Source organism: Peromyscus leucopus, chromosome 13 (genome assembly GCF_004664715.2).
Source record: "Peromyscus leucopus breed LL Stock chromosome 13, UCI_PerLeu_2.1, whole genome shotgun sequence".
In the NCBI taxonomy this organism is placed as follows: Eukaryota; Metazoa; Chordata; class Mammalia; order Rodentia; family Cricetidae; genus Peromyscus; species Peromyscus leucopus.
In genome coordinates, this window is record NC_051074.1 from 41,879,956 (window position 1) to 41,900,210 (window position 20,255).

Sequence of the window (20,255 nt, forward strand, 5' to 3'; positions counted from 1 at the left end):
GTAATGAGATCTGGCACCCTCTTCTGGCCTGCATGGATATATGCAGGCAGAATATTGTATACATAATAAATAAATAAATCTTTAAAAAAAAGTGCTTTGAGAAGTTGAATAGATTTAATTGCTAGAAAGCAGTATTACAAATTAACTTAAATAACTGAATTATTTTTGAGTGGGGGATAACTTAACCTTTCTTGGTCTTAGTTCCCCATTCTAACAAATTTGTTCTAGATAATATCTACAGATCATTGTGCTTCTGTATTTGCAAAAAAGTAATTTTTTAAAAAAATATACTTAATAATCCTTTGGCACAGATAGATACAAGTGCTTTGTTATTAAGGGATGTTACATGAAGAAATATACTATGGTGGAACTACAATTAGAAGCACAAGAATAATCAATGTTTTGCTCATATGTTTTTGTGTTCTTTAAGATGTTTACATGGGTACTTTTTACATTTTTTATTTATTTTTATGTGTATGGGTGTTTGATGTGCATGTATATCTGTGTATCACATGCGTGTCTGGTACCTGAAGAGGCCAGAAGAAGGTTACGAAATGCCATGTGGGTGCTAAAAACCAAAATCAGGTCCTCTGGAAGGGCAGACAGTGCTTCTAACCACTGAAGAATCTCTAGTTCTCAAAGTTATATTTGTGTTTAAATAAATCTATTAAGTGGAGGGAAAAAACTACAGCACTCTAAGGGTAAGCTGAATAAATTCATAAGCCAGACTAACTATTCTTGTATATATTAAGTGCTGATTGCCAAATTTTATCTATCAAAAACTTTATCTCCTGTGATTTTGGGTTTGGGCTAGATATTCTTTCTAGAAAAGTCTACTCTAACTATATGTGCACATTAGAAGTGATTGTCACTGACTTTGTTCATAATATTTTGTTCATAATATGTTTAATACTATGTTTCCTTTCACTACCTGAAAATAAAACAAGGTAATGACAAAGTGTTTACAATATTTTAAAGACCATATTGTCATTAATAATTAGTAATTAACTAATTATCTGACTATTATTTGTTGTTAGGGTAGCTTTCCTAAACTCTCCAGCTTTACTTTCTTATATTTCACAATGAAATTTTACAATACATGAGAGAGAAAAGTCTAGAATAATACTTACATCAAATAAAGTTGATATAATCATTAAAACCTTTTTTTCAGTTGAGGCGGATCAAGCCCCTCCCCCTGCATCAAGGCTGGGCAAGGAGTCCGACCATAGGTAATGGGTTCCAGAAAGTCAGCTCATGCACCAGGGTCCTGATCCCATTGCCTTTTTTTTTTCTTTTTTGTTGTTTTTAATTTTCATTCTATATATTATTTTATTTTACAATATAATTTAATTCTACATATCAGCCACGGATTAACTTGCTTTCCCCCCTCCCACCCCTCCATTGCTTTTTCTGACTCCTCATAGGAGGCCTTACCATTTTGGAGGAGGAGATGGGGGGGTGGGTCAGGAGGTGGGGAGGCTGGGGGTGGGGAGTGAAAGGATGGATAAGAGGGGAATCTGCAGTTGGCATGTAAAATGAATAAAAAAAATTTAATTAACAAAAAAACCCCATTTTTTTTCTTATAGCCCAAAGAACATAGTGAAAAAGTCAGACATTCCTTTATAAAGTAAGTTTGAACTCATGACCCAGAATGGACTGAATACAATAAAATAGTCATATAACAAAGGCCTTAATGATGATCAGTTCAAATCTCTCTGCCACATGCTGACTTCTGGCACCATTTTACTTTGTAGAGAGAGAAGTTAGTTCAGGTCTAAAAACTGAACATTCCTTTTTTCAAAAATAAACAAGCACACTTAAGACCAGCTATAACTTCTTTTCCCTATAATACTATGTGGACCATGTCACAGAACTTTGATAAAATTATAACCTTTAATATTAAGCTTTCTGCATGAAAGACAGTCCAACACACAAACTGTCTCTACAATTAACTAGGATATTCTTGATGTATTAATTCATGCTCCTAGTACTCATATGTGACTTGTAGGATATTCTAATTAAAATTAGCTATCAGAGAAAAGAGAACTCAAGAATCCATAAGAACAAACTCCATGTTGTTAAAATGAGACACAAAGATGAAAGGGAAACTATTATGTCATTGAAAAGTTAATTTCTCTTTTTAAAAGTTATGATAAAAATTCAGTTCTCTAGGAAGTCTTGAGGAGCAGAGAGCTGAGCCAGAGCAGAGTCATGCTCTATAACAAGTAGGCCCAATGCATTTTCTTAGTGTAGGGATCACAGCTCTGAGTGATTCTCTACAGCATATGCATTTCTACACAGTGAACCAACTTGTCCAGGCCATTGGTAAATGGCTCTGAATACAGACTAAGAAGCCAGAAACCTAATAGAATATGAAAATTAATTGAACAGGCACATCATCCAGGCAATTTCCCTCCAAGAACATATTTTGTAAAAACACAGAAGGAATGTTTCAAGGGTTAAAAATGAAAAGATATTAGACATGAACTGAAGACACCTGATTAGAGAGATTACTATGAGATACCGAGTGATGAATTACCTGGTCCTCTGCCAACCATGATGCTACTGCTGCTATCTAGAGTCATGTTATTGCATGTTTTCCAGCTTTGCTTTCAATGCAGTAAAAATTAGAATTCAATAAATATGGAGGGTAGCTCATACCTTAAATTCCTCCAAGATTTTGTAATTTTTTCCATGATATTCACAAAAGTTTTTCACTTCTTTACATTCGGGACAGCATCCATTGTGTTCCACTTTTGTACATTTCGGATGAATTTTAGGGCATTCTGGCTGGTCACAAACAGGTCCATCTAGAGCACAGACACACGGACAGTTGGAATGCCCTGGGAAAAACCGTTCTCCCAACTTGTATACAAAGCCGCTGTCATCCACACACCCTTTCCCTCGATAGTCATCAAAGATCAGATTGTCATTACTGGAAGCCTGGTCACCTTCATCAGCAGGATAGTCTTCGTGACTGATGGCGGCAGAGGTGACCAATCCAGGGATGACCAATAGAAGTATGCAAGCTTCATGAATAGGAAGAGCCATCCCCCTCCTCACAGACTTCTGGATGTTCTCCTAATATTAAATATACTCAGCTCCTTCCATGGGAATGCAAGAGGGGTGGGCTGAAAATAAATATTTAAAAGATAATTTGACATATATAAAGAGAATAAAGATGCATTTAAGCCCATGCTCTTAAATTGTTTGTATGGCTTCAATTTAGAAGACACTGAGACTTCAAATAAACAATGTTCATTCAACTAACTGTCTCTACTTTTTTCCAAAGTTTGAACTGTGAACTTTGGTAATGTGTGTTTTAATAAAGGTCATTGATGGAGTTATTTTACTTAGGGGCCTCAGCTTGTAATTTTCCTTTGAATTTCAATGGTTTGGCTCTTTGTACATTGTTAGAAGCGGTTTTGTTGAAGCTTAAAAAGCGATTGCAAGTGGTTATTGATACATAGTTCAAGGATATTTGAAACCACATCCATACTTTTCTTTGAATTGGATGAGTCAGTAATAGAATGTAGTTTTTATAATAATCTGAATAAAAATGAGATTAAGGTGAAGCATTACATTCTAAAAGCAAGGGAATTTAAAAATATAAAACAGTTGGATGCAAATTTAAATGAGATGGATACAGTATAAAGGGTTTTTTCTCACGCCCATAATCTGGATTTTGGAACACACTGAATGTGAAAAATGGCATAAAGTATCATGGTGAATAAGAGACTACATATATATAAAATAAATGCTACAAGAAAATTTAATTTATGGAAATGGACTTGTTAAAAGCAAAGCCATTTATATTATTGTCCACATCTTTATTTTTATGTGGGAGATAAGCTCCTAGTGGGCAGGAAAGATATATCTATAAATTTTTATAGCAGCTAAGATCTAATGGTCATGTGATGTTATTTCAAGTTGATTCCTTCCATATAATATGAATACCATTCACATTTTATTGAAAATATAACTCATTGGAAATGACCAAAATATTTGCATTTAGGTATTTGGGAAAAGATGCCAGAAAAAAACTTTCTGTGAAAGTTTCTTGAAATAACAATGAAGCATTGATATTTGCAGACTACATACCTTATTAACTGAGTAGCAATAACTGTTATAGACTCCAGGGTATTAGTATTTGGTATTAAGTGTTGTACTGAGATCTCCTTTGAATATTTAGAGTAGCTAACTTATGCAAAGCTTCTGGGGAAACTATAATTTTGTGGAGTAATAGAGAAGAAAAATTATTCTAAAATATTTCATTTATCTATTTAAATGCTATTGGCTTCATACCAATATCACTAAGATTGTTGTAGGGCATTTTAAGATATCTAAGTTTCATTCATTGTTTTATTTCCAAACTATACTAAAAAACAGTGATAAACTATTTCTTTTCAGGCTAGCATATAATTCTGATCATTTAAAATATGATGAAGATGATGTTAGGAAACTTCGTAAACTCTTAGAATATATTTGCATTTAAAGTTAGATATGCAAATTCTAGTAATAAAATGGAAGGCAATGTATTCACATTCTCTTTTCAGAGAAGGTTGATATTAGTATTCTTTCAATATTCTCTGATATTAGAATTCCTTTAGGGTGAATTCCTTTTGGGTAATGATAAAGGAGATGGATTTCTCTTAAAATATGTCAAAAATAATGAGTCATGACAGAACAAGAAAATGCAAACCTATAATTCTACTTGAGAAGCTGGAAGCTCCCTTTGACAAAGCATTTCTTTTTGTCTAAATTACTACAGGGGCCATAAACATAGTAGAAGCTTCTGGAAAGGCATAAATATGTTTTACTAATTAAAGCATACATTTATGCGCCTCTCACAGATGTAGAAAGTTTATCTTGCAAGACAAGGAAGCTATCGTGCCTCCCCACAGTATCCAGCAGTGTCTCTCAATCCATGCAAGAAAAGCCATGAGAAATACACACAGGATTCTGCATTAAAATGACCCAGGCAGAAAATGATCATTTTGTAAGCCACAGGTAGGCATTAATGTGCAAGGTTATAATCAATGTAAACTTAAAGATAAAAATAGGGGTGGGGTGCCTGCTTCATATTAATATTAAGCATGCTTTTATTATGAAAAAGACATATCTTTTAAAGGAAACAAAGTTCTCAAGCTGTTTTTTTAAAAGAGCCTTCATTGTAATAAATATGCTTTAGTACTATTTAAAATACTGTTTAAAAAGAGAGAGGCTATAGAAATCAAACACCACCATTATCTGAAGATTTTAAATCAGAATGCAACACTGCTAAACTGAGGATCACTTCCTAGGTAAACTTTCCCCCTCCCTGTACTGCTACATATGATTTAAAATGACTGCATCTATTTCTTTGAGAAAGCAAATACAACTCATGTCATAAGATTCACTTACCTAGTCACTCTGAGGTTAATGGTAGTGCGGTGGGTCACAGACCAATCTGAACTTAAAGGTCAGGTATGTCTTTGGAAAGCCGGTCCTCTTTAGTCACCCAAAGAATGCATTTTCAGTCGTGAATTAAAGGTAATCCATCCTCTCTACCTCCCATTTCAAAACACAGCCAAGAAGCAGTCTCCCACCCTTCCAGAGAGAAACACAGCAGACACACATAAGAAATATGCTTTGGACCTGTCTTCAGAATTCAAAGCAAGAAGCAACGCTGGTCCTGTGGAAATCCGGACCCTGGTAGCAGAATCATATTGAACTTATTTTTAGCATTTTCTTAGATCCTTCTATGAAATTTCCTGGCTGATTACGCCTCCTCCACACATGGGTTCACTTACACAGTGTTTGCTACGGCAGTAGAGGTGACTTGGCTAGGCTCTGAGGATCACAAACAGAAACGGCACACTGAAGCTTAGAGTCCACTCCACCGGCAGAACCGTCAGCATCGTCCACAGTGTGTTGACTGAATCCCTCCTCACACACCAGAAGATTCTAACTGTGGACGTGAAGCAAAGGCGCAACTTTAGCTGGGGTTTGCCATCGCTGGGAGCAGTTTGCAGACTGCTGATTCGGAGCTCATCCTGCCGGCAGCCGGGAATTCCTCAGCACCACGGACAGCGCCAACAACTGGCTTCTGAGCCCAGCTTGGTCGAAACCTCCAGCTGCTTCCGCGGACCAGGCTGGAGTGTTGTCTAAGCAGTCACTGGATACAGCGGGTGCGAGCATGGGGGGCGGGAGGGGGGATTCTGCGTGTGAGACACTTATTTGCATTTAAATCACAATAAAAAAAATTAGAAAGACGTAATTTCGCCTAATGCATTCTTGGATGGGCAGCAGAGATGAAAGTTCCGGGGACCTGAATTTAGATTTAAGCCATCTGCAGTCCTTGGCTATTACTAATAGATAAAGCATACTCATTGTCAAAGAATCTGTGGATGCTTGTTGACTCTATCTGACCCTCTGGTTATAGAAAGATTTTCCTTGTGCTATACATAATTCAACTTTGGGTCTTCTGCAGCTCGGGTTTAATTTAAAAAAAAAAAAAAAGTAGCCGTGTTTTCCTGCAGTTTGTTCTCTAACGTTAAAAATCAATGTCTTGTAATTCATCTACTCTGTCATTAGGCGTCATTGTAAAGCTGTTTCTTCCAAACCCCTAGCAAAGATGCCCTGTCTCTGAATTCATAACCAAATGAGAAAAAGAAAGAGAGAATGAAGGAAAAAAACCCAGACAAATAAATGAGTAAAAAGTTATAATTTTTATTTGTAACAGTTTGGACCATATAATACTCCCACAAAGCTTGTTTTAAGACAAATATGTTATATGTTGGTTGTTTTAACCAGGTACTTACTGGCTTGGGAGCAGACTATGTGAAACATTTTTAAACCTTAGAGAGAATGCCCTATGCAGCAGGGTGTGCTGTTGCTGATCAGAGCCACAATCGAACAGTGCCGTCAGAACCTCCAGAATACAGATTCTCCCCATTGTGGGAAAACAGCACCGTGTGCACCTCAGTCTCATGGCCCACCAGTTTGTGAATCTGTCCAGATTTAAGATCCAGCAAATGGACTACCCCGTTGGCACTCGCCTGAGCTAAAACTCGACCTGAAAAACAGAGAAACAGAGATTTAGCTCAAGCAGTCACACTATGTAAATGATACAACATTTTATCTTGTTTTGACTGTGATTCAACAGACTCATTTTTATGTTAGGCTTTCATTAAATATAAACTAAGTTCTATCTATAAAAAAAAGAGACATAATTAAGATACATTTAGAATAAAAGCCTGTAGCTCTATTTGCTTAACATTCAGAGGTCATTATATGCCCCATCACTCTTCTTAAATTTGTGATTGACAGATCATTTTGAGATGAGATTGAGTGTCACTGAAGAGGGCAACTTTATTTTTCAAATGAATGTATTAAAATATTTTAGCCGGTGGTGGTGGCGCACGCCGGTAGGATTTGCTGAAGGAGGCGGAGGCAGGAGGATCACGAGTTCCTGGCCAGCCTGGGCTACACATTTTAGCCGGGCGATGGTGGCGCACGCCTTTAATCCCAGCACTCGGGAGGCAGAGCCAGGCGGATCTTTGTGAGTTCGAGGCCAGCCTGGTCTACAGAGCGAGATCCAGGAAAGGCGCAAAGCTACACAGAGAAACCCTGTCTTGAAAAACCAAAAAAAAAAAAAAAAATTTTAAAGGAATAGTTACCTAAATGTGAAATAGAATAGAACACATGAATTTTATATATACATCTTTAAGTATTTATTCTAGAAAATTTTAAATGTATTTAACTGCTTTAAATATGTTTATTATAATTCTCTTATAGCATTGTATGAAACTATAGCAGTAGTGATATTTATGAGTTCAATACATTTTCTTTGGAATCAAAATAAAAAATTAATATCTCTACCTCAAAATGAAATGTTTCATTTAACTTAAATTTCAAAGTTTTTGCAAATTAAAATATATAAGGTAATTCAAATCTAATGTGGAAAATCTTCATAATTTTATGATATTTTAAGTGAGTAACAAAGAATTAAAATAACTTAATTTTAATTAATAATTTTATTGATAAATCCCAGTAGGAAAACTGGGCATTTGGAGGCAAGTAAAGTTAATAGAATATGCTCACCTGAACTTAGGACATAAGTGTTAAACATTGGGTTATTTAATCATACTTAGAAGGCATATTATCATCCCAACAACAGTGTTTAAAACTTAGTAAACTCTTTCAACATGCTAATACCACACCAAGTACTTGATGTGAATCATTCTGTGCAAGTTTTAGAAGGACCTAATGATAGAAGAAACATCAGTAATTCCATCAAACAGAAAAAGGAATTGGGAAGACAAAGAAGTTATTTCTCATGTATAGAAGAAGATAAAATTCAGACACAAACACTTCAAAGCTACAGCCCAGACTTGTCAGCGTCATGTTTCCACATCTAGATGGCACTGTATCAGTCATGCCTCTAAATCAAAGTTAGGTGGCTGACACATCCTGAAAGGGCATTTGTCCATTTTGGAGTAAGAATTCAACAGTGCTATCACCATGAGAAGCATGGAGAAGTATTTGATCACATATCATCCTCAAATAGTCATAGCTGCCACTGAAACACAGAGGAATTTTAAGAGGAAAGTTAAGCATGATAAATATGGCCTATTTGCAAACCCTTAAAACTACTGGGCTTCTTCATCTAGAACAAAACCTGACACAGCAAACACCCTTAGGATGGATTAGAGTGTCCAAAGCAGCAGATGTGAATATTTATTATAAACCCTCTTCTCCTGAAGTCTTTGCTGACAGAGGCATTATACATGGACTTCCCTTCCAGCCTCACTCTGGAGGCAACTGCTGTTTGTGACATTCCTGAAACTCAAACAAAAGATTTTTTTCTTGTAGTTTTTATTCAATAGCCATGAAGGAGTACTGGATTTTAAAAACATTTGGAGCCATTAAAAAAAATAAAAAAATAAAACCAAAGCCCTGTTATACTGTGTATATATTTTTACTCTTGTTTAGAGTATTGTGTTTATGCAGCTCATTTAAAAATATAATGTATAATTAAGAAATACAGGTTAATAGTAATCTTTAATAGTCAAACTTATAGTCATGCTAGGTATATTTTCAAGGTCATAACAGAAATATTTAGATAGATAAATGGCCTTCAAACACTTCAAAGACCTACAGAATATGGCATTTAATATGTTTAATAACCTAAGGCATTTCATGACAGTGAGATGTGTCTGCTCCTGACAACACCCATTTACTTCAAAAGAAGATGCTGGGCATCAAAGAAACTCCATATAGGGTTTGCTTTCTTTATGGCAAAAGCTAGCCATTTGGGCAAAGAACCTGCCTCTGCCTCAATTTTTGAAAGTATATGGTCTAAACTAGACCAGCAGAATGCAAAAGAAAGCACCTGTAAAACTTTGACAAGACAAGGTAAGACAGTCCTTCAAAATTCTGTGTTCCCACTGTTACAGAACCCAGGGTGATTGTCCAGGCAGCCAGATGTCCCTGTTGTTAGGTAACATTTCACCCTTCTGGTGATGGGTAATGTCACTCTGTATGCTGTGAATATGTGTTGCTCTGGTTGATAAATAAAATGCTGATTGGCCAGTAGCCAGGCAGGAAGTATAGGCAGGATAAGAAGACAAGGAGAATTCTGGGAAGAGGAAGGCTGGGTCTGGAGTCGCCAGCCAGACACAGAGGAAGCAAGATGTGAAGGCAGAACTGAGAAAAGATACCAAGTCACATGGCTAAATAAGAATTATGGGTTAATTTCAGTGAAAGAGCTAGTCAGTAATAAGCTTGAGCTAATGGCCATACAGTTTGTAAATGATATAAGCCTCTGTGTGTTTACTTGGGTCTGAGTGGCTGCAGGACCAATGGATGAAAGAAATTTATCCTGACCACAGGCAAGGTGGGACACAGAAAAACTCTTAGCTACATTCTGGGGTTTTTGTTGGAGGTAAAGACTAAATAATTAGAGTTAACGGTTTCCTTAGTTAGGATAGAAAGTGAATTAAGTACAAAACTTTAGACTCACCAAGATAGGATATACAATTGAGTACTTTCTCTAAATTTGCCAAACATAAATGGACTGGATATTGTAACTGTAATTCTTACTTAATAACTGTTTTTGTTTTAGATAATTTTACTATGTTAAAGTTAAAACCTTCCTTTTTAATTAGACAAAAAAGGGAGGAGGAGGAGGAGAGGAAGGGGGAGGGGAGAGGAAAGGGAAAGGGGGAGGGGGAGGAGGAGGGAGAGGGAGAGGGAGAGAGAGAGGGAGAAGGAGAAGGAGAAGGAGAAGGAGAAGAAGAAGGAGAAAAGGAGAAGAACTAAAGCCCATAAATAGAAGGATTGAGCTTGAAACCACTATTTTTGTTGTGGTCAAATCTGTAAAATCAGAGTTAGTAATATTTGGAGAGATTTAACTAATTTTTGAAAGTTTTTACAATAAAAAAATTCTGATAGTTTTGCACAATGTTTTAGCAGAGTTACATGCAAAAACTTCTCATGCTCCCTTTCTACTTCACAACATATTGAAAGTAGGTAAATATTTAAATTTTTCCTAGAAATATATACTTTTAGGTATATAAACACAATGACTATGTCCTTTATATAAAATCCTAACACTAGAATACAGTACTGAAGTTGTTTTCTGGCCTCCATTTGTGTTCCATGGTACACATGTAAACCCCCACACAAGTCAACAGATCTTAAAAATATCTATATTGTGTATGCTGGAAAATGGATGATCATATGCATATCTATATGTATATACATGTATGCATGCAATAACAATTAATGAAAGAAGAGGCCATGAATTTGAAAGAGAGAAAGCAGGGATATCTAGAAGGGTCTGAATGGAAGAAAGGGAAGAGAGAGATGTTGAAATCATAATCTCAAAATTAAAAAGGTAAATAAACATGAAAAGATGAAAACAGATCACCAATTCTATTCATTTCCGCTTTTAATTGTCTTGTGTCTTGAATAAATAGTGAATTTAGGTCAATTATTTAAATTATGAATGTACATATAGACTATAACATAGCATATAGATGATAACTGAAAAATGTATAATCTGGTTTATCAATGTTGTTTAAAAATAAAATTACCCAAGGTACATTCACAGAGTTAGGTGTTTTTTTTTTTTAACCATGTTTTTGAGTTAGCATGCAAAGTAATGGTTTCCATCATGACATTTTCACAGATACGTCATTTTGCCTCATTCTTATTATTTGCCCCCAATTCCTTGCCCCATCATTTCTACTTTTCTAGCCTGTCTGTTCCTTTTCCTTTGCCTAAGGGCTCTTCTTGCCTTAACGTCCCATGGGTTCTACCATCATTTTTCACAATTCCGTAATATGTTCCTTTTCTGCCCCTCTCGTGTCCCCTTTCTACTTTCACAACCTACAGAAACACATTAGATATATATATATAGATATGTATATATGAACATATATAGTAATTTATAATAAAACATTCTATATTTAAACACCCATTGAATAAAATACGACTTACTTCTTTTATTTGTTACATTCAGGAAATTTGGCTGCTCAAATTTTTTTTTTGTCAAGTAAGAAAACATAATTTGGGTAAATGTTAATTTTTATAATGGCTGTATTTATATAAATAACCCAGTGTATATCAACAGTGAGGGATTATGAGTACCTTTCATTTGAGTGTCTCCAAAACCATAGTTAACATTTATTTTATCAATGAGGATAATTCCATTTTGCTTTAACGGTGAATATGCAAGTTCCTAAGTTTATTCTAATCTCTGCTACTAAATGAGCTAACTGATCTTTACAAATTTGTGTATTTCTTGAAATTTTGTTTCAAGAAAATGTATAACATTATTTAAACAACAAAACTTGTTTATATTGTTGTCACCAGCAAATTTTTGGAGAAAAAAATTCCACTAATAACCTCTTAAATAAAGCAGTCTCAATCGTATTTGTCACAAAAAGTCAAATATATGAACATAGTCATGTGGGCATCATTTTCAACAAAACTCTCTTGAAATAGTGATAGGAGGAACTAACCTTTAGAGTGGCGTCATCACGTGATATAATTAGTGCTTAAGACATGCTTATCTGAAGTTATAGCTTGCTATATTTTTCCAAAAATATATTTGGGTATAATTATTTTCAAAAAAGCATAGGGTTTCATCTCTTTTTCATTTATTCCTATGGAAAATAAGTAACAGAAAGAATAGAAACCTGTACTTTACATCCCATGTTCTTCAGTCAACCTTATGGCACAAATAGCCTTTCCTCAGAACAAATGAGGAACGAAATTCAGGGAAACTCAAGCTAAAATTCACACACACACACACACACACACCCCTACCTTCATTTAGAGGTATTAGGGTTTCTCTTACAAATTAAGACTCAGGTTAACTGTGATACTTCTTTTGGGATTCTCTCTGAATGTAACACAATCACTAAGTAAATAAGCTCTTAAATTTACTGTTCATGTGAACCTCAATTGCTTCATTCAGTGTGGACTTTACTACTTTGTAAATCTCTGAAACTAAAATATCCATATTCTTAACTGAAATCACCATCACATATATCTGTTAAACTTTGACTTCCAAGTTGGTGCTCTTTTCACTATTTCTATTTTGACAATAGAGAATGTCAAGCATCTTGGTGTGCTTTTTAATATCTCCATCGTTAATTTAAAACCACATTGCACACTCAAGTATAGTCTTACCACCTTTGAACTCTTTATTTTATTAATGTCTCTTGTGGAATATTTTCCTTAGCTGTCTGCATGGTCCCTTGCTACATCTTCCTGACAAAAGTTGAGCCATCCACTAAATTGCAGTTCAAATTATTTTCTTCATTCAAATGGTACACACATCCTTAGAAGTCCCTCCTCATGGAAATACGTGTATCATTTTATTCCTACTTTTCACATGGTAACAAGATCTCAAAAGATATGGTCAGCCATGTATGTGTTCTACATCTTTAGCTTTGTATTTACTCAGGGACCAGTGCAATGCCAAATGCCTGTGTATTTCCCCAACTTAACAATGAGAGTGTTGTGATCAATACTCTCAGTGGGTGATAATTAAAGCTGTCACAACTACTAGTTTTAGGGCTTATTGTTTTCCAAGCACTGTCCTAAGTTCTTTAAATGTATTATCTCACTTTACTATCACAACAACTCTATGTGGTAGAAATATACCTGTTATATGAATTGTAAAGTCAAGATGGCTTTTGATCATTTAAAATTCAGCTAGCAGAACAGGGGTTCATTATGTTTTCAAAATGCTCACCAGATTTCATAGATTTACCATGAACAAATTATGTCATATACTTTATGAATTACTTTATGTTAATTATATATTAAAATAATGTCTCTTCAAATATGTGATATTTAAGAAGATAGACTTTGATTTATATTTGCAATATGTGCAATACACTAAAACAATTGTTATTTTTGCCTTTTGGAATATATGACCACTATAATGTTTACAATATCTTTCTGTTAGACAGTGTTGGGACATATCTTGCTTTATGGAAGAAGAAAATGAGATTTAGAGAGATTAAAGCAACTTCTCCAAGGCCATACAGCATATGACTAGTGGAATCTGGATTTGGGATCCAGTGACTCCAAGGTTCCTGCTCTTATCCTCTGCGTCATGCTTTAATACCTCTGGATGAATTTTTATTGATTGGCTCAATGTCATTTCCCCACTGTGATTAAGCTTCCCTTACTAAATTTCATCATGACTCAGAGTAAACATCTTTGTGCATGCAACCCCAATTTCCAGCTGGACCTATGTGTGCTCCTAGGAAATACTTTAAAATATATTTCAAGTTGACTATAAGAAATGTTTTAAAATACTTTAATAGCATTTATGAACTCCAAGGATCTGATTGTACAACTAGCTTGCAGGGAATAAGCAATGGTAACTCAGAGAGTTGTCTTTGTTCTTTGAAAGCTTGAAGAGCATCCAATGTTCTCAGGAATCAACAGTCCTTTGGTGATCAGGAAAGCCATTTCCACATCTTTGGCTAAGTATTCAATATTCACGTGGTATACAAGAATTAACAATTTGTCTTTGCTCTAGATAAAACAGATAAGAATGCATCCACAGACTGATGCATCTACCTGCAGCAAGCATCCCCTCCACTTTTCCCAAATAATGAGGGTGGTGAGTAGCTTTTTTTTCATATAGTGAAGGTATTCTACTTATGTTTTTATGCCAATTGTTTCCAAGAAGAGCAGACATTCTGGTTTTGTTGAATGATTTCAACTTGGTTTGTTTTTACATGAAACATCTCTTCAGTATTAAGATAAACTTATTTGCTACACTAACAAAGTAAACTGGACCTCAGATGTGAATATGACAATTCATGTTCCATGGATTCAAAGCAAAAGCCACTGGCATGAAGAAAATATTTTAAACAAGCCATGTTTTAAATGTGTTTGATTACTAATATTTCCCATGGCAGTGTACCCATGTCTTTTTGTAATGAACCACCAAGAGAAGAAAAGTAGGTGATGTTAGTTATAAAATTTCCTAAATCACATTGATAGAGATCTTTGATATTTTTGTTGTTGCTGGAAGAATAACTCACAATAGTAGGTAATGTGTCCATTAGGGGCTAATCTACATTGGAGTACTCTTTAATTGATCAATAAAATTTCCTCCTGTGAGCTACCAGTTATCAGGTACTGTTAGGGCAACTATTACAAGGACCCTTTCTAACGAGGCTTATTAAATTCTCTATCTATTGAAACATCAAATAGCTTGGCTCAGAAAATTAATTTTGAAGACATGTTTCTTACTACTTGGCATCTATATATATTTACACATTATTAGCAAAGAAGTTACACAGCTGTTTAATAGTTTGTACATGTTATTGAAATATAGTTGGATAGGAATATCACAAATCAAACTTTGATTAAAACTATGCATTTTTATTATTTCATCACTAGAGGTGTCTTTCTAGATTAGAAGCATGTAGTTGCAGGAACAGAATCCTGTTATAAGAATTGTACCAGATAATGTAATGTTACAGAAGCTGATTCAAAACTTTTAAACTTATCATGAATAATGAAAATATGAATGAAATCCATCATTCCATTTCTCATTAGGACAGCTACAATAATTTCTTATGATTACTCATGCTTTGGTTGAACTTTGAGCAGTATGTTTCTCCCAAAGACACAAAAACTCTCGTTTTTTATTTCATTCAAATTAATCTCACACACAGATCACAGGAAATTTATTTATCACAAGTACGAGAATGGAAACTAAAACAATTGTGTGCCTGATATGAAATAACATATCAGAAAGGGGAAGACAGGCTTTGATCAATAAGGAAATGATTTTTATACACATCAGAACCAATTTGAAGCAATTCTCTCGATCAATAGAGATAGGCAGAAATGCTTCTCAGCATTTATTACCTGTGGAGAGTGTTATTGATTAATTATATTGATTTTTTTGAATGCATGTGGAGAGGCATCTGTTGTTTCTTTAAAAGATGCCTCAAAATGGAAAGTATCAAGAAACTACTTAAGTTTTGAGGATTTGCATTAATGGCTCAACCTAGGTCATTACTCAGAATTTCAAAAACACCATTGAAGGAGATATGAAATGCAATTTAGTTTATTTTTCATCCTGTGGCCGATCAGTATAATACTTCTATAAAATATTAAAAATTAACTTGGCTAAGTGATAGCAACAAATTATTAACTTTCACAGCTTTTTTTTGTGCTGTACGTATTCTTGCTGAGGAGGTCTAACTTTTGTTTTTTTATGGAATACTGCATGAATGGAGACCATTGGATGTTGTGAAATAAACATGTGTGAAAATGTAAACAATGGATTTTAAATTTCTCTTGGTGGCTCATGTTATAAAATGACAGTCGTTAGGGCAAGTGAGTCTCATTATCGTACTGTGGGATTTCAGACCAAAGGAGATGTTTGCCTTTTTTAGAACACATAATGTATTTAAATTATACAACCAGATGGTGTATTGAAGATACAACACATTAACACTTAACTTTGGTATGAAAATCTACTTATTAAGTAGCCAAATGTTAGTCCCTTGTGTAGGTTTTATATGTTTTTCACAAGAAGTAACTAAGTAAATAGATAAACTAATTTTTGTCTTTCATACAAAATCTGTATCTATCTTAGGACAATTCACTGATATTCTCAAAATTTGTAAAATGTAACAGGTAAATTTTTTTAAAAAGGTAACATTTCCTATACTGTGTTGTTTTCAAAATATGTTCCCCCTGTTAGGAGAACATGAATAAAGAAATTCCTGAACAGGTGCTTCCTTCCATGAGTTGTCTTTTGAACATTACTGAAATCCCTTGTGAGAAGCATCGAAAGTCCTAAAAATGTTTAACTAATTATTGAATCTATTTAGACTATCAACAGCCACCTGCTCTCATTGAGAAATCCGTGTAGACCTCTTTCCTAACATGGTCTTCGCCTATGCAGCTGATCAGTGTTGCAATAATTTTTATTTAGGAACCCCGTGCACCTGGAGCCTTGCAAACACTGGAGAAAGGTGTTTGCTGATGTCAGAGGGAGCTTGAGTTTTGGTTCACTTCTGAGAGTCAGATAAGCTGGGACAAAGCACAGCTCTGAGCAAACTGTGATGAGTTCTTCCCCATTGTTCCTGAGTAGGGAAGGAATCCAACGGGCTCTATTGATACCAGCCTTTTAATTAAAAGTTTAATTAATTTTATTGTATGAAGCAATAAAATTACTTTTAATAGTCTTGGTTTTTAATTATTTAGACTCTAACAATTACTACATTTTAAGACTCCAAAAGTCAAAGTTCTAATATTTTGAGAATGTTCAAACTGGTGTGAGAACTAACTTTGCCATAAATGAATCCCCTATTATGAATATGGTGGTTTGTCTGTGGAAAAAAAGACACTGTCGACTTCTGCTACTTAATGTTGAGGGTGGTTAATTGTTAATAACTACATCCTTAATTTTAGAACTTTATCCTTTTCCATTGAGAGCAACAATGGAAAGGGGTGAAAGGAGTTACATAAACATAAATATCACCACATTTATAATAGATTGGAAAAAGGAAACACATGACAAAATACAGTTAACCTGAGTTTCCCAGGTGGGAAATCAAACATAACACTTCTATATGAATTAGGAGTGGCCCAATTATTTAGTTCAAATAGAGTATAATTTATTGATTTAAAAGAAATGTTAAATTTAATGCAGAGAGTTCAACCTTCTGAAAGGTCAGCCTCGAATTTCAAATCTTCCACAGTTTCTTACCTGAGAAAGACCCATAGCCTTGGTATTTAATGGACATTTACTTTCAAAATGGTTTGAAGTGCTTAGAAAAAAAAAGATGAAGCTACTAGCTTTCACTTATTATCTATGTTTTCCTGAATATTTTATAGTCTGCTAATTTTTATTTTTAACTTGACACATGTGAAATTACACGGGATGAGAGTCTCCCTGAGAATTTTCTAGATCAGGTTGGCCTGTGGGGGAATTCCTTGATCATGTTAGTAGATGTGGGAAGACCCAGTCTAAGTGTGGCTGACACTAATTTCCTAGGTTTGGGTTATAAGAGTAGAGAAACTAAGCTGAGACTAAGGCAAGGGTGTTTTTATTTTTTTTCTTCTCACTTTTGAGTATTGACGTGATGTGACTAGCTGCTTCACGTTCCTGCCAACTGGGCATCTCTAGTATGACAGACTGTAACCCAGAATTGTGAAGTAAAAGAAACCCTTTCTTACCAATTTGCTTTATGTCAGGGCATTTTACCATAGCCACAGAAAGGAGATGAGGACATTTTTGTATTATGTGTTATCCCATAGTCATAGCTGATCAAAGCATTGTTTTTACATCACCAACAAAGGTACTGAATCATAGGGATGTTATGCAATGTTGTCAAGATTATAGAGCTAGTGTCTTCTCTTTCCCATAGACTGAAGGGAATTGAAAGTAGTTATGACAGAAAGTTGAACTAATTTGACTGCTACATGATGTAAGAAATAACTATATCTCTATTCCTAGTTCTGTGAATCTATCTCTTTGGAAATCCAAATTAACTTTCTGGCATTGTAGGGTAATAGTCTGGTTATGTACTTCATACAAACTTTAAAGAAACATTTGGCTACTTTGTTTTCATTCGGTGTTTCTCCTCTACACACTCTCATTCTCACTCCCACACTACATGGGTCAAGGAGCTTTTGCTAAAAGTCCATGGACAATGTTAGAATGGAGACACTTTTGAGTACTTGGGGTTAAGTAATGAGGCAGACAGGACTCAGGTTTGCACATGAGGTGGAACCTTGACAAAGTTAACGCTGCCACTCATAAAGAAAGGAGTCTAACTTGTTTGAATAGAGGAAATATTAGGACTTTTTGAGATGCAAATGAAAGACAATCTACCCAACACAGCAAAGAAGCAAATGGTTTCATAAGTGTTAACTGAGCATCAGTGGTTAGAATACCATGATAAGTGTGCCCACTGACTTAGTCTCTCAGTTCTGTTATCTAGGTTGAACTAAATTTTAGTCAGGCTTTTTCTATGTGTCAGTCCCAGCAAGACAGATTAGTAGCTTCCCAACTTCAAAGCCCATGAAAGACTACCTCTATTTCTAAGCAGTTTCATATTGGTAAATATTCAGTCATATGTTTATCTTTGGTCAATTATGATAGCTGACAGGTAGGAGGGTGTGGTTAAGTGTCTACCACATACAAAACTGTCAAAATAAAGAAAAAGTGCTGCAATTTTAGGAAGACTTAACAATTGAAGTTAATCAAATTAACTTAAGATAATCATTCCAGATGTACTATTCAAAGGCAATTTTTCTATTAGAAAAATAAATGGCAGTGGTTTGGGTCATTAAAATAATGACTTGCCTGACATTATCTTTTCTTTGTGATCTGTTTTATCCAGCCTCTTCTCTCCTAGAAGACTGCCATGCAAATAAACTGCATGGAGACTGTCAAGGAATCAGCATAATTGTTTCACTAGATGAACAATGTTTGGGGTGTCTTAATAAATTATGGGGTGTCAGAATGCAAAAAAAGGGGGATTTAAATAACAGAGGAACAAAAAGAGCTTGAACATCAGGTTAGCAGCAACCTAAGGGTAAATAAGGAAAATATTCCATAAACTTAGCCCTTTATGCATTACCTACATATGGATGATTATTAACACAAGTGTGCACTTATATACCAGGGCCAGAAAAACACGATCCTAGCAAGTTACATAGACTTTTCTTTATTAAATTCAATGAAAAAAGTCATTATCTCTGAAATTAGAAACATACAGCATAGTTATAGCTCTGCAACTATCCTAATAATCCTTGTACATCTAGGCAAAAACTCAAGAAAGCTCTCTTTAAGGGCTAGTCTATCATGGTTGGCATAGTTTATATTTCAGTGGAAATCTGCACACCTTCAAAAGATCTTAATGTAGTTTTCTAGAATGTAGGCTGGAAAAGAATTGCAAAAACTTCTAAACTAGGCCATTCAAAATATATGCAATAAGACTGCACTGACTTTGTGAAATTATCTTGAAAAAAACTACATTATTTGCTAAAATTGGTATGAGACTTTAAAAATATATTCTTTGGATTTTTTTCCAGAGATTTAAAACACAATATGAAAATGTAAAAGAATCAGTGAACTATGACTAGTCAGATATTCATGGTTATTGCATCAGAATGATGAGTAAATATTAAAAGAAAACAATCCTGAAGTCTTAATTAAAATTAAGAACTTCTGCTCTGCAAAAGATGCCATCAAGATAGAGAACAGAAAGAGAGCCACATCTGTAAAAGGCGTATGTGGTAGGTAATCTGTAAAACACAAAGAACTCTAACGTTGAGTAAGAGAACCAACGACCTGATTAAAATGGATTGTGTGCATTAGCAGGCACTTCATTAAACGCAGTATGTACACAATAAATACTCTTGAGATCATGTTGTGTGTCATGTATCATAGAGGAAATGCAAAATGGATGGCAATATGATATTACTGCTCACTTACAAGGATGGCCCTAAATGAAGATATGGACAACTGGAAGGAGTGCAGAATGGCACATTTTTTAAGATTTATTATTATGTATACAGTGTTCTGCTTGCATGTATGCCTGCAGGCCAGAAGAGGGCACCAGATCTCATTATAGATGGTTGTGAGCCACCATGTGGTTGCTGGGAATTGAACTCAGGACCTTTCCAGTGCTCTTAACCGCTGAGCCATCTCTCCAGCGCCAGTTCTGATAATATCTTATGTAAGTAAAACATACTCTTTACCA

The 20,255-nt window shown here is 34.9% G+C and overlaps 2 protein-coding genes across 3 annotated transcripts in view; both read right to left on the minus strand.

The window, feature by feature from the left end:
• The window catches only part of Vwc2l (von Willebrand factor C domain containing 2 like), a 157,727-nt gene extending 151,468 nt beyond the window's left edge, over positions 1 to 6,259 (minus strand). The window contains exons 1-2 of the mRNA XM_028870036.2: positions 5,404 to 6,259; positions 2,662 to 3,131 (exon numbers count right to left, since the gene is read on the minus strand). Of these exons, the coding sequence (XP_028725869.1) occupies positions 2,662 to 3,051 (390 nt within the window). The 5' untranslated portion in view covers positions 3,052 to 3,131; positions 5,404 to 6,259. The remainder of the gene's footprint in view (positions 1 to 2,661; positions 3,132 to 5,403) is intronic.
• Positions 6,260 to 6,691: 432 nt separating this feature from the next.
• The window catches only part of Spag16 (sperm associated antigen 16), an 836,224-nt gene continuing 822,660 nt past the window's right edge, over positions 6,692 to 20,255 (minus strand). For both annotated transcript variants that reach the window (XM_037210300.1, XM_037210301.1), the window contains one exon: positions 6,692 to 7,057. In XM_037210300.1, the coding sequence (XP_037066195.1) occupies positions 6,882 to 7,057 (176 nt within the window). In that variant the 3' untranslated portion in view covers positions 6,692 to 6,881. The remainder of the gene's footprint in view (positions 7,058 to 20,255) is intronic.